The 15,273-nt window shown below is 39.9% G+C and overlaps 1 protein-coding gene and 1 pseudogene across 1 annotated transcript; one reads left to right on the top strand and one right to left on the bottom strand.

The window, feature by feature from the left end:
- Window positions 1-9,599: 9,599 nt before the first annotated feature.
- Window positions 9,600-10,437, top strand: LOC113246455 (solute carrier family 25 member 43-like; annotated as a pseudogene).
- Window positions 10,438-14,358: 3,921 nt separating this feature from the next.
- LOC113246428 (olfactory receptor 4C11-like) lies at window positions 14,359-15,273 on the bottom strand. The gene has a single exon (XM_026487037.4). It carries the CDS (start codon window positions 15,271-15,273, stop codon window positions 14,359-14,361), a length of 915 nt encoding a protein of 304 aa, XP_026342822.1.

Genomic DNA, 15,273 nt, shown 5'->3' with positions numbered 1-15,273 from the left:
TTATTCAGCACCTAAGAACAAAATTATTCAGTTTAAGAAAATTTAGTCATCTCTCTTTTTTCTAAATTGAGTCCAACTGGAATTTGAGCTTATCTGTAATGAAGCATCTCCCTCCTTCAAGATGTCAGAGTTGCACTGAAGACATCCATCTTTGTATCCCCTGCACTGAGAAACTCAGTGGAAAGCATACAAGTGTATTTGCTGTATCCCCAACAACATGAATCTGTGATGGTTTCAGGCTTGTTACTTCCGCTCACAGTGAAGGACCAGGAGTGCCTACTCTTAGCTGTCTCTGGGGCGGGGTGGATAGCAAAATTACACAGCTCCCCTCAGTGTTAATAGGATCATTCTATTGTTGCTTTCATCTTTTCTGTTGTTGTTAAGACTATTTTTTTAGAGCAGTGTTAGATTCACAGCAACACCTAGAAAGGTACAGAGTCCCCATACAGTCCCTGCCCCCACACAGATATCACCCCCCCCCCCGCCATTATCAGCATCTCCTGCCAGAGTGGCACATTTCTCACAACCATGACACATCATCACCCAGAGCCCAGAGTTTACCCTAGGGTTCACTCTGGGTGTAATACATTCTATGGAATTGGAACCAAGTTAATGATATGCACCCATCATTATAATATCATACAGAGTATTTTCACTGCCCTAAAAGCAGGATCATCTTAGATTCCCAAATCATAGAACATAATAATTCTTCTCATACAATGTCTAGTATTCATTGAAGTATAAATAAAATGTCTCACACTATTTTGTGGAAGGAAAAAAAACACACTGAGTGAGATATCTACGTGAGTTTTCATTGTGCGCATTATTAGTTCATAGACACCAGAAAATCAGGCTAGTATTTCAAAAAGGTGGGTATTACAAATGGCCAATCCTAGAATTCGTTAAGTGGACATTCTAAGTTTCTAAACAGAAAGAAAGGACACTATTACAGATATTCCCTTTCTCCTCCCTCCCCGTCCTCTCCCTCTTTTTAACTCCTTGCTATAACTTGAAAAGGAAAAGTAATCATTCTAAAAATATGATGAATCATAAATATGATTAAATGGTTACTATGGTCTTCAAATGCAAATGCTGAAACACTCACCATGACTTTCACAGCCCTCGAGCGCTGGGCCACAATCCTGCTCACCACCTTTCCTCCCAGTGCCTCTGGCATGCATGCTTCAGCCACGCCTGACACTTGCTGTCCCTCATAAATATGCCCACACCATCTCATTCACTGAATTTTCAATAGTTCTTAGTGGCTAAATGCCCTTCCCCTGATACAACCTCCACTCTCCATTGCTACCGGTGCACAGAGGACCCAGTTCAGATGCCATCTCCTCAGCAAAGACTTCCACATTTTCCCGAACAACTATCTTGCTAAGGGCCTCCCCCTGGTAAAACGTTTGTGTGTGTATGTGTTTAATGAATCATACAACACTTAATTATAGCCTTCTTTCTTTTTGCTTTAATATCTTTGTTCATTTGACTTTATACCAAGTAAGGCAAGTTCACGCTGTTCTGTTTTGTGCAATTCAGGTAGGCTGGCAGGCAGTTTGGCAGAGAGCTGTCAGAAATAAACCAGTGCCGGATCTGTAGCTTTTGTGCTCCATGGCAACTTCTCCCTCTTGAACACTCCACTGCCATGCAAAGCATCAGACTCCAACCATAAGGGTATAGCCAGCATAAAGCCAGAACCCATAAATAGGTAAGGAAGAAAACCATTGGCATGTCCAGTACATGTCCTCACTATCAAATGGATGGAAAATTCAGGATGTGTCAAAAACGGAGACCAGCATTTATATTTCTATTTAATTATAAATCCACAGTGGAAGGCTGGGCAAAGAACATTTTTAGGGATAAAGAGTGCTTCCTCTTGGGGCGCCTGGGTGGCACAGCGGTTAAAGCGTCTGCCTTCGGCTCAGGGCGTGATCCTGGAGTTCCGGGATCGAGCCCCACATCAGGCTCCTCTGCTATGAGCCTGCTTCTTCCTCTCCCACTCCCCCTGCTTGTGTTCCCTCTCTCACTGGCTGTCTCTATCTCTGTCAAATAAATAAATAAAATCTTTAAAAAAAAAAAAAAGAGTGCTTCCTCTTAGGACTTCACTAGAAAGTTTACTTCTCATTCCTCCTCTCCATATATCGTCCCTTACTCCAACACTGGAAAGAGAATATAATTCTTAGGTGACAGTAGTTTTGGGCAGCCAACATTAGTATCATTAATATCAGAACAACCAGTATCACAGTATCATAGAATTATGCCATTACAGTAGCAATGCCTACTGATTGCATATGGTCAGTATATATCCCTATCCTTCTCCTGACCTTCAGCCTTGCAAATAAAAAATCCCCCCATATAGGAGAATATACCTCTGCCCCCTTCAATGTACCTCTGTTTCAATAAGAATTAGACCTGAGACAGTGCTGCATCAAGAAGAGGCCAGGGGAAGCCAGGAACCCTGACACATCAGAATCTTCTCATCACTGAGATAAATATGTTTCTGGAACTTCATGCTTCTAGGGGAACAGAACTATATAATGGCAACTGCATGAGAACTGAGTCCTGAATGGGAGGCAAGAAAAAGTACATAGTTTAGTTGGGCTTGTAAACTTACCTTATTTCTTATACAGAAAGAGATGAAGTCCAATAGAGAGCTCATAGTTTTTGCTCCTGCAATTCTGATTTAATTTGAAGATGAATCATGTGCAGTGTGTTTGCAACATGCAAACTGTACTTCAACTATGTCTACTTGGCTTTCCATTGCAGGATCTATGGGGAGAGAAGATACTCCACAGATAGCCAATCTTTCCCAGGAGGCTTGAGTTAGACTTTTCAAAAGGGTCTATAATATCAGCAGAAAGTTTCTTACTTCTACTCTTAGAACTTTCTAGAGTAAAAAGGAATTATCCCCACTGTTCTGTGATAGAAACACCTCTAAAGCCAGCTGTATTACCCCAGAACATTTCCCTAGTGGAGCACATGGAGGAAACATTTCTTCTTCCTCCAACAGATATTTATAGAGATTTCAGAGAGATTCACAAATACTCAGTCTTTGGAGGGATAAGGACTCTGCCCTTCCCAGCCAACCCCAAAGGATATGCTCTATGAACTACTTAGCTCAGTCAGCCCTGGATCACAGCAAACCATGGTGCCAAGGAATCCCGAGTAAAGCTGTCAACAGGCAGATTCTGTCCTCAGAGCCCTTCTCCCCTCCTAGTCTCCCAACGGGACCCCACTCATTTCAGTTACCAAATCCTCCACTCATGTCTCTGCTCCAAGGAAAAACTACACCTTTAAAGTCACTCTGTGGTATAGACTACTAAAAGTTTCTGAAGGCTCTGCTCTTTATGTCCAATCTTTTTTAAAGGCCCACAAAGCTCTTAGCACATATACACATTTCAACACAAGTGACAACGTTCAATTCTAGCTTCATGATTTATGTCTCTCTGACTTTAAGCAAATTTTTTAACTTCCCACAGTTTCCTATTCTAGAAAATGTTACTGTAGACATAATAATTATTATCCATCTTAATGTTACTAATAAAATATAAATTATTGCAATGAAAACTACTAATTAAAATTTCTATAACTTCTAAAATATTTTGAAGCCATTAAGCCAGTAAGTAAGGAAAGAAGAGAAACAAAATGGAAATGAAAATGCTTTTACTCAATACACGAGAAACAAATAATCAAATCAAAAAATGGGCAGAAGATAGGAACAGACACTTTTCCAATGAAGACATACAAATGGCTAACAGACACATGAAAAAATGTTCCAAATCATTAGCCATCAGGGAAATTCAAATCAAAACCACATTGAGATACCACTTTATGCCAGTTAGAATGGCAAAAATGGACAAGGTGAGAAACAACAAATGTTGGAGAGGATGTGGAGAAAGGGGATCCAACTTAAACTGTTGGTGGGAATGCAAGTTGGTACAGCCACTCTGAAAACAGTGTGGAGGTCCCTCAAAAAGTTAAAAATAGAGCTACCCTATGACCCAGCCATTGCACTACTGGGTATTTACCCCAAAGATACAGATATAGTGAAGAGAAGGACCATATGCATCCCAATGTTCATAGCAGCAATGTCCACAATAGCTAAATCGTGGAAGGAGCCAGGATACCCTTCAACAGATGACTGGATTAAGAAGATGTGGCCCATATATACAATGGAATATTACTCAGCCATCAGAAAGAACGAGTTCTCAACATTTGCAGCAACATGGATGGGACTGGAGGAGATAATGCTAAGTGAAATAAGTCAAGCAGAGAAACACAATTATCATATGGTTTCACTCATTTATGGAACATAAGAAATAGGAAGATTGGTAGGAGAAGGAAGGGAAGAATGAAGGGGGGGTAAACAGAAGGGGGAATGAACCATGAGAGACTGTGGACTCTGGGAAACAAACTGAGGGCTTCAGAGGGGAGGGGGGGTGGGGGATTGGGATAGGCCGGTGATGGGTAGTAAGGAGGGCACATATTGCATGGTGCACTGGGTGTTATACGCAACTAATGAATCATCGAGCCTTACATCGGAAACCAGGGATGTACTGTATGGTGACTAACGTAACATAATAAAAAATTATTATAAAAAAAGAAAATGCTTTTACATTTTTTAAAATTTTTAAATCAAGTTACAGTTTATGTACAATTTTGATTGAACAATTGTATACATTACTCAGTGCTTGCCATGGCTGGTGTACTCTCAAACACTTCACCTGTTTCACCCATTGCCCACCTCCCTCTGGGAAACATGAGTTTATTCTCTGTATTTAAGAGTCTGGGTTTTTTGTTTGTTTCCTCTTTTCTTTGTCTTTTTTCTTAAATTCAACATATGAGTGAAATTTTAGGATATTTGTCTTGTTCTGTCTGATATATTTCACTTAACATTAAACCAAGTCCTTCCATGATGCTGCAAATGGTAAGATTTCATTATTTTTAAAGCTGAGTAATATTCCATTGTACATATATACATCTTCTTTATCCATTCACCTACCATTGAATACTTGGACTGCTTCCATAGTTTGGCAATTGTAAATAATACTGCAATAAACAGAAGGCTGTATATATCTCTTCAAATTACTGTTTTTGTGTCCTTTGGGCAAATACCTGGTAGTGGAATTAGTGGATCATATGATAATTCTTTTTTTTTTTTTTTTTTGAGGAACCACCATAATGCTTTCCTCAACAGATGCATCAGTTTGCATTCTCACCAGCAATGCACGAGGGTTCTTTTTACTCCACATCCTTGCCAACATTTGTTCTTTCTAGTCTTATTAATTTTAGTCATTTTGACAGGTGTGAGATGTTATTTCACTGTGGCTTTGATTTGTATTTCCCTGATGATGTGTGATGTTGACCATCTTTTGATGTGTTGACATGTTATTTGTGTGTCTTCTTTGGAAAAATGTCTTTTTTTTAAATCAGATAATTTGTCTTTGTGGTGGTGAGTTGTATATGTTCTTTATATCTTTTGGATACTAACCCCTTATCATTTCCATCTGTCTCCACGTATTTTTTTTTTTATTTCCTCTTTGATCTCTTTTGGTTGACTTATTCATTGTTTAGGATCAGGTTATTTTCCTCCACGTATTTGTGTTCTTTCTACATTTCTTCTTGTGGGTAATTCTAGTTTCATACCATTTTGGTCAAAAAAGTTATATATGATTTCAATCTTTTTGAATTTATTAAGGCCTATTTTGTAGCCTAACATGTGATCTACTCTGGAGAATGTTTCCTGTACACCTGAAAAGAATGTGTCTTTGGCTACATTGGATGAAATGCTCTGAATATATCTGTTAGGTCCATTTGGTCAAGTGTGTCATTCAAAGCCACTTTTTCCTAATTACTGATTTCCTGTCTGGATGATCTGTCCATTGGTGTAAGCGGGGTGTTAGAGTTCCCTACTATTATTGTATTATTGTCATTTTTTCCCTTTATGTCTGATAGTAGTTGTTTTATGTATTTAACTGCACCCATGTTTGTTGCATAGATAATTACAATTGAAATATCCTCTTGTTAGATTGTTGGACTCACTTGTTGGGGTCACTTCAGACATAAAGACACATGTGGATTGAAAGTGAAGGAATGGAAAAACATCTACCATGCAAATAGAAGCAAAAAGGAAAGCTAGGGTAGGAATACTAATGTCAGACAAAATAGGTGAGTCAAGTCTTGCCTCTCCCCTGATCAAAGCTCTCCAACGGTGCTCCACTTTGGTCTCATCAAAAGTGAAGTCATTTAATGCAACCTACAAGGCTCTATGTGATCTGGACCCACCACCCCTCTCTGACCTCATCTAATACTCTCTGGGTTCCCGTATCACTGGACTCAAACCTTCCAACACATTTCTGCAGTGCATATCTACATGGCTGCCTCCCTCCCCTTCTTCAAGTATTTATTCAAATGTGATGTCCTCCATGAAGACTACTCTGACCACTTATTCAAAGCGGCAGACTGGGGAGAGAGTTAAGATGGTGGAGGAGTAGGGGACCCTAATTTCATCTGGTCTCTGGGAATCAGCTAGATAGCTATCAAATCATTCTGATCACCTACAAAAATCAATGAGAGATCTGAAAAAAAATTGTTACAATTCTATAAATGGAAATGTCACCACTTTTTGCAAGGTAGGAGGTATGGAGACATGAATCCAAGGCGATCTATGGGAAGATAAACTGGGGTGGGGGGGAGGGGGAATCTCACTAAGCCAGGTACTGGAAAATGGTATAAGCAATAGAGCACAAAATGAGAGCTTTTAGAAGTTTGCCTGAAAGGTGCTCAGGAGGTGAAGTGGGGCAGAATCGCGGGTGGGACAGTGTGGTGTCAGCATCCCCAGGGCCACAAAAAGAATGGGGTGACTTAGTGCAGCAGAGCTCCTAGGCAGTGGAGCAGGGAAGCCAGTTGCAAACAAGGAGCCCAGGTACCAGCTTTCTGGTCAGTGTTGACATAAACTGCAAACTGCTGCACAGTCTGGTGACCAATCCTCTGGCAGGGGCCCAGCCAGTGGCAGAACCACGGAGAGATCCCCCCTTCCCCCTCCCTGGCAGGAACAGCTCTGGTGCCTGCTGCAAGAGTCTCTAATGCTTGGAGACTGGAAATGGGGTTGTAGAAATTCTTGGTCACAGACTAGGTGAACATAGAGTGCAGAGTGAAACCAGGGAGACCAGAGTGATTGATTGCTTTTCTCTGAGGGCTCACTGAAGAGGGGAGAGCGTGAACTTTCATCCCTAAGGCTAGAAATCAGGGTGCCGCCATTTTCATTCTCATCCTCTTAAGCAGTGGGGAAAGATTTCAGGGAACAAAAGCCACATAGAACAATCTGGCACACTTTCACTGAGTCCAGGCCTCTGGCAAGGGTAGTACAATACTGTCCTGGACAAAGACATCTGAGAATCAGCATAACAGGCCCCTCCCCCAGAATACCAGCAGGAACATCCAGCTAACATCAAGTTTATTGATCACACAGAACTACAGAACTGCAGGGCTAGAGGAAAATAGTATATAGAATTTAAATTTATTTCTCATGATTCTTTAGTCCTTCAAATTATTTATTTCTTTCCTTTTCAACTAATCTTGTTTTTTTCAATGCTTTTTTTAGCCTTTTTTAATTTTCATTTTTACGGGTACATTTTACCTTTTCATTGTATTTAATTTTATTTTTGAATATATATAAGTTTTTCTTTCTTGACAATTTTAAGATCTAGTTTCTTCTAAAAAAGAAACCAAAATATACCCAGGATCTAATGTATTGCATTTTTCTGTTCAACTATTTCATTATATTCTCTATCTCTCTCTTTTTCTTTTTTCTATTACAGCTTCTGTGTCTTCTGATTACTTTAGTGTATATTTCTCTGGGGTCATTATTGCTATTTTAGTATTTTGTTCTCTCATTCATCTATTCTTCTCTGGACAGATGACAAGATGGAAGAACTTGCCCCAGTAAAGAGAACAAGAGGCAGTACTGACATCCAGGAACCAGATTAGTATGGACATAAGTAGGATGTTGGAAGTAGAACTCAGAATAAGGATTATAAACATACTAGCTGGGCTGGAAAAAAGCATAGAGGACACTAGAGTATCCTTTTCTGGAGAAATAAAAGAACTAAAATCTAATCAGGTCAAAATTAAAAAGGCGATTAATGGGATATAATAAAAAAAGGAGGCTCTAATTTCTACGATAAATGAGGCCGAAGAGAGAATCAGTGATAAAGATGACAAAATGATGGAGAATAAAGAAACTGCAAAAAAGAGAGAGAAACAACTACTGAATCACAAGGGGAGAATTTGAGAGATAAGTGATACCATAAAGCAGAACAATATTAGACTAGTTGGGGTCCCAGAAGAAGAGGAAAGAGAGAGAGGGACCGAAGATATTTTGGAACAAGTCATATGTGAGAACATCCCTAATCTGGGGAAGGAAACAGGCATTGAAGCCCAGGAGGTACAGAAAACCTGCCTCAAAATCATTAAAAATAGGTCAACACCTTGATATAATACTGAAGCTTGCAAATTTCAGAGACAAAGCAAAAATCCTGAAACTAGCTCAGGAAAAGAGTTCCTTAACCTACATGGGTATAAATATAATAGACTGGCAGAAGACCTATCCACAGAGACCTGGAAGGCCAGAAAGGACTGGTATGATATATTGAAGGTGCTAAATAAAAAACTATGCATCCAAGAGCACTTAATCCAGCAAGGCTGTCATTCCAAATAGAAGGAGAGATAAAGAGCTTCCAGCACAAACAGAAACTAAAAGAATTTGTGATCATTAAACCAGCCCTTCAAGAAATATTAAAGGGGATCTGTTCAGTGAAGAGAGAGCCTGAAAGTAAAGGAACAGACCGGAAAGGAACAGAGACAATGTACAGTAACAGCAAGGGGCATGGAGCCTGCTTAAGATTCTCTCTATGTCTCTCCCTATACCCCTCCCCACTATCTCTCTGAAAGAAACAAAAAAAAAAAAGAAAAAAAAAAAAGAAAAAAAGAAAAGAAAAGAAAAGAAAAGAAAAAGAAAAAGAAAAAGAAAAAAAGAAAGTCAAACAAGAAAAAGGGATCAGTCATGCTAAGAGGAATTTGATATTAAATAGGCATAAGGAAGGCCTTACTAAGGAGAGATTAGAATAATGCCATAAGGAGATGAAGCTACTGGGCAAGCACCCATATTTTAGGCAGGGAAAGGCTGCCCGATGTCATCAAGAAATTGCAAGGAAGCCAGTATGGCTGGAGTCAGGGAGCAAGTATGGAAGTACCTGAAGAGGCCAAAAGGGCAATACAAGGTCAAATCATTGTAAGAATTTGGTCTTTTTCTCTGAGCAAAATGGAATCACTGCAGGGTTTTAAGGAGAGAAGTGTGCTATGCTGAAAATAGACTTAGCAGAGCAAGAGTGGAAGTATGGAGAATTCTGAGTTCAGGGCTATGATTTAAGTGAGAAATTATGGCAGCTTAGACCAGGATGAAAGGGGACTTGGTGGGAAAAGAGTTCATATTCTGCATATATTCTGAAGGCAAAGTTTTTCTAATAGGTTAGGTGTGAGCTGTGATATTATCAATTTTTTGGACTTCCATCTTTTGGGCCTGGAAAACTGGAAGGATGGAATTTTCTGGGGAAGGCCATAGATGTTTGACTGCAACAACAATCAGTCACTGTTGGTCTCCCAAGCCAGGATGGGACCAGTTGGGAGTTCTCAGCGTGGTAGTGATTCTGGGGGAGGGGTCCTGGGGACATAGGGAGTCCAGGACCTGGAAGGGAAACATGATGGCATGCCTGCACCTTTTCCCCTGCAGCACCATGCCTACCACAAGTTCAATGCTGTTCACAGATGACCTGGACTATATTTCCCAGTGGTGCTCCATCATGGCTGGGAGTCTGGCAGACATTATTTTCACCATTGTGTTACATCCTACAGACCTCATCAAATCCAGGCTAATTGTGCAGAATGTGCTGGAACCATGTTACAGGCATATCCTTTGTGCTTTTTCTACTATTTACCATTGGAAGGGTTCCTGGTCCTTTGTCAAGGGAGTTATTTTACTGTTTCGGATCTATTTCTTTCTCTGCTGGTTCCCTTCTAGTTTTCATGATCCTAGAGAAAATCAGGACAGGACTCTGAGATTGGTTCTCTCTCCTTTAGAACTTTGCCAGGGTCTGCCTGGCTACTGAGGCGGCCCAGACTCTCTCCTTTGCCTTCAACATGATGAAAAGAAAAGTAAAAGCTCAGAGCCTCTTCCTTCCTCACTGTAGAGGAGTAGGTCCATTTTTCAGGAGCCATGGACTGCTTCCCACAGACAGTCAAAGCCTCAGGGCTACTGGCTCTAGAACAGACTGTCAACTCACTGAAGATACTTCCATATTTTGGAGGTGCGTTTGGCAACTTTGAGTTAGAATCTGTCTTTACCAAAATTGTTATATTGTGTCTCCTCTGACATAAACTAACTGGAGGGCTGGATTAGAGTAGAAGCCCCAGGAATCATGGGTATTAAAAAAGTTCTTCAAGGTTGCCTGGGTGGGTCAGTGGGTTAAGTCTCTGACTCTTGATCTCAGCTCAAGTCTCGATATCAGAGTCATGAGTTGAAGCCCCTTGTTGGGCTCCATTGTGGGTGTGAAGCCCACTGGGAAAAAAAAAAAGGCTTCAAAACAGGACAACTTACATCTAAAGAATGACTACTTTAAAATCAAATAGAAGTGTACTAAGAGGTGCCTGGGTGGCTCAGCTGGTTAAGCATCTGCCTTTGGCTCAGGTCATGATTCCAGGGTCCTGGAATATCTCTCTCTCTCTCTTCCAAATTAATAAATAAAATCTTTTAAAAAAAGAAGAAGTGGGGGCAGCTGGGTGGCTCAGTCAGTTAAGCATCTGCCTTAGGCTCAGGGCATGATCCCAGAGTCCTGGGATTGAACCCAGATTCACGCTCCCTGCCTAACGGGGAGCCTGCTTCTCCCTGTCCCGCTGCCCCTGCTTTTGTTCTCTCTCTCTCTCCACCCTCCCTGTGTCAAATACATAAATTAATAAAATCTTAAAAAAACAAAAAAGAAAAAAGTGTACTGACCGAACGCATGCTGCAGTCACAGGTAGATGTTGCGTCATATTGTGCACAGAGTGACTAGAGGATACTGTTGTCTGCGCTCCTGGAAATGTGAAGATTGCGCCTTACACCACCTCTGAGCTCCACACTGAGGTCCCTGTGAACACCTGCGCCACTGGAAGTTTTCTCAACATGACTGTCTCATGATGGAATTTCACCAGATTTGATAGCAAAACCAGCAGTAATGAAATGTGCATTTCACTCTGAAAGTAATTGTGCAATATACACAACACCAAAGAAAGGTGATTGCCCTGACACCTCGAAGCAACAAATCGTTGAAGTGGTTGAGCAGATACCAAGTCATCAGCTCAGCCACAGGGTCACAGCTTGCACTAAACCACATCAGCCTAGTTTTGCTCAATTTGACCCAAGACTTCTCAATACAATCATTCTGGAATTCATAATCTTTGCTGAATTCTGAGTACATACACCACAGTATCAATTATGCCTTTGTAAGAAACTAAATGAAAATACTTAACATTTAAAAAGTATCACTATTCTAGAACCATGTTTCCTTATGTAAATGTGAAGCAGCCCAGGCTTAGATGTTTCAGGAATCTTGTATTTCAGCAAGGCAATTTTTACCAAGACTGCTTAATTATGCCCCAAAATATCTTCCAGGTGAAGTCATATACAGTTTAAATCACCTTAATTCTATGGCTTTTTAACCTGCCTTACAAGGCTACCCTGAAAAAATAAATTATTTAGTCAAGTTATTCTCACAAAATGTCTGGTTGCCTAGAAAGAATCAAATAGAACATTTGAAACATATCAAAAACAAAAATGTAACTGGACAAAAACACTTTAGGCTAATCCTCTCTACTAGTTTTTTAAAAAAATCGGATTTCAGATTGTTCCACCTTGAGCAATATGTCAAGTTTATATAACAGTCCATCCAAATAGTGCCTACGAATTTAAAATATCCAATATTAAGTTGTTAATTTATATACACATAGAATTCCAGTATGTTGAAATGTATACACACACAGGTTTCCAGGATATTAAATTTATTTTTGAAAGGGAAAAAATCAGTCATTAAATATAAAGTTTTCTGTTAGATACATAAGGATGGTATCAAGCAAGTAGCTGAGTACACAAGTCTGGCATTCAAGAGGGGGGTCTGGGATGGAAGTCTAAATGTGCAAGTTATCAGCATAGAGATGGTATTTAAAGCCACAAAATGCCTTGATTTTATTTTACTTTCAATATAACTTATAAAATGAAATTTTTCCTCTGAGCTTTAGTTGCCTAAATACAGGCACTTTCAGAGAAATCTCCACTAATCAGAAATGATAGAGAGGAAAAAAAAAGTCTTCCTGATTAGCAGTGATCTTCCACAAACATTCTCCTAATGGAGGTTCCTAAAACTCAAGGCTAAAAGCTTTCTCTCCTTCATAATCTCCCTTTCATTACTACTTCTCCTTTCTCCTCTTTTCTCTTCTTCCCTCTGTTTCTATAGCAATACTAACTATAGCAATTAACAGCAAGGATAAATTTGTGGCAAAGGTGGCAAGGCAAGTAGCTTATTGATGCTTATGCTATCAACCAAGAAATTCCTGACTCATCACCTACAGGATTTGTACTTTTTTAAAAAGATTTATTTATTTATTTGAGGGAGAGAGAGAGCATGAGAGCGGAGGGAAGGGCAGAGGGAAAAAAGTCTTCAAGCGGACTCCCTACGAAGCATGGAGCCTGAAATGGGGCTAACTCTTACAACCAATGAGATCATGACCTGAGCAGAAACCAAGAGCCAGAGTAAGTTTAACCCACTCAGCCACCCAGGTACCCTTATAGGGTCGTACTTTGAGAGATTTTCTGGTACAGGAGATGATCTTTAGATAAATCTTCCAAACTTTTATTATCAGAGTTTGAAGGTTGAACTTTATCTTCAAGGAGGCATACTCATGCAAAACCTCTCAAAGTGGCTTTAGATGGGTTCATCTGCCACACTCCAAGCTTCAGTCACCAGATCTGTAGGAAGATAGTCTTGGTTATATTTATACTCAGAGACAGACTCATTGCCCACTCTCACAGGGACTGGCTGCTGTTGTCAACACTCATTCGTTAACAGGACCTGAACTAGAATGTAAATCTAATGAGATACATGAAAAATATAAATCAAAACACCAAAGTGCTTATTCTAGTCACTAATCAATACTTTTCTCTCCAGAGAGGAAAATCTCTACAGGAAGCCAAATTACCAGTCAAAGTTTGCTTAATAGAGGTAGAATTCAAGAAGCGATAGCCTGAAACGTTTCTCCCAACCCAGAAGTGTACATGCTATGCTGGGCAACCAAGCAATCCTACCCACTAGTCAGTGAGACACTTCCTTGCATCTTCCTTTTTGGATGAAATATTATAATGTTAGCTCTGTTTTTTTCTGTCAGTTGCTGCTTTTCTCATATGTATGATCTTATCCATGAGGTGTTGATTTTTATAATATAACTCTCAGAATCGGAAAAAAATGTCCCAAATTCACCAACCAAGAATTAGGGAAATGCCCGTGGACTTATATTACAAATGTATATGAAACCAAGAATATGGACAAATAATGAGAAACATGATAAACAGAGAAGAAAGATATTAAAGTACATAGAAATCGTGGATCAATACAATGAATATATTTGTTATAACTCAATTATACTATTTGAATAGAAGGTCATGAGTTATCTCCTTCTACGTGCTTAAGAGTCAAAAAAAGGGCCAATTTTTAAAGATGTTACAAAGGGAAGACAAGCACCAAATAGAGGCTTAATTAGTTGATGTGTATGCTCCTGTGGGATCATCAGTTTCTTGTAGTAACTTTGGGCTATTCACAGTTTAGCCAGAAAAGCTAAGATCCAGATTTGGTAGTGTCAAAACTGATTTGCCAACAAAATACATCAGGCAAGTTCAGGGGACATTTTACAACCCAGGTCAGAAACATGGGAAGGAGAAACACAAACCAGAATAATGTAGAAATTAGGGAGGTACAGTTATAGACGCAGCAGAAGTTGACTCAGAAGCTGCTGTGCACAGAGCAGAAGGGAGGAGTGGGCTTATCTTCCCACAAATACAAGTGCAATTGATATTGTGGCACTTTGTGATATTGACCCAAAATGAAACGGGTCTGTGTTCTGTGGTCATTCTACTTATGTCTCCAAACACCCTACTGGGAGAGGATTCAATTGTCCATGTTGGGATGAAAACATATTCTCTTTTCTGTCAATCCAATTTTATTAAACTGTTACAGAATTAGAAGTTGGAGTCCTCTTTTTTCCCATTGCAAGTCACAGTTTGTTGCACCATAATTTCCTCATGGCTTTTTTCACTTCTGTATTTCTCAGAGTGTAAATCAAAGGGTTGAGCACAGGTGTCCCAATAGTGTAAAACACAGCCACCATCTTGTCCACTGGAAATGTAGTTACAGGGCGAGTATATGTGAATATACATGGGACAAAGAATAAGATGACAACAATAATGTGGGATGTGCAGGTAGAGAGGGCTTTCTTTCTTCCTTCTGCACTCTGGTTATTCAGAGAACGTAAGATGAAAATATAAGAGGTAAGCAGGACTATGAAACTTACCATGCAGATAGCCCCGCTATTAAAAACTATGAGTAAATTGATTGTATAAGTGTCCATGCATGCAAGTTTCAGCAAAGGTGTCATGTCACAGAAATAATGATCAATGACATTGGGTCCACAGAATGGTAGTTTCAAAGCCAGGAAAATCTGTGAAGAAGAATGGATACAAGATACCACCCAGGCCACATTCACCATTGTGCCACAGACTTGCTGGCTCATGATGGTTGTGTACCGCAGGGGCTTACAAATGGCAACATAGCGATCAAAGGACAGGAAGACGAGCACCAAGACCTCCAAACACCCAAAGAAATGAACTGCAAAAATCTGGGTCATGCACTCATTGTAGGAGATGACTTTCTTTTCAGATACAGAATCTACTATCAACCTAGGAGCCGTGGTTGTTGAGAAACAGGCATCAGAAAAGGACAAGTGGAAAAGGAAGAAGTACATGGGGCTCCCAAGTGTCCGGCTGTATCTTACGGTCATCATAATAAGTAAATTTGCCATCAGAGTTGCAAGGTAGAGAAACAAGAAGACCACAAACACGACTTTCTCCTTTAGAACATTCTGTGTCAACCCAAATAGAATGAACTCATTCACACTGCTATTCAACTCCAT

The sequence above is a fragment of the Ursus arctos genome, unplaced genomic scaffold (assembly GCF_023065955.2).
Source record: "Ursus arctos isolate Adak ecotype North America unplaced genomic scaffold, UrsArc2.0 scaffold_23, whole genome shotgun sequence".
NCBI lineage: Eukaryota > Metazoa > Chordata > Mammalia > Carnivora > Ursidae > Ursus > Ursus arctos.
This window is presented reverse-complemented; position numbering and strand designations above follow the sequence as displayed.

What these genes read in the sequence shown, in the direction of transcription:
- LOC113246428 (XM_026487037.4), bottom strand. Translation starts at nt 15,273, where the DNA reads ATGGAGTTGAATAGCAGTGTGAATGAGTTCATTCTATTTGGGTTGACA.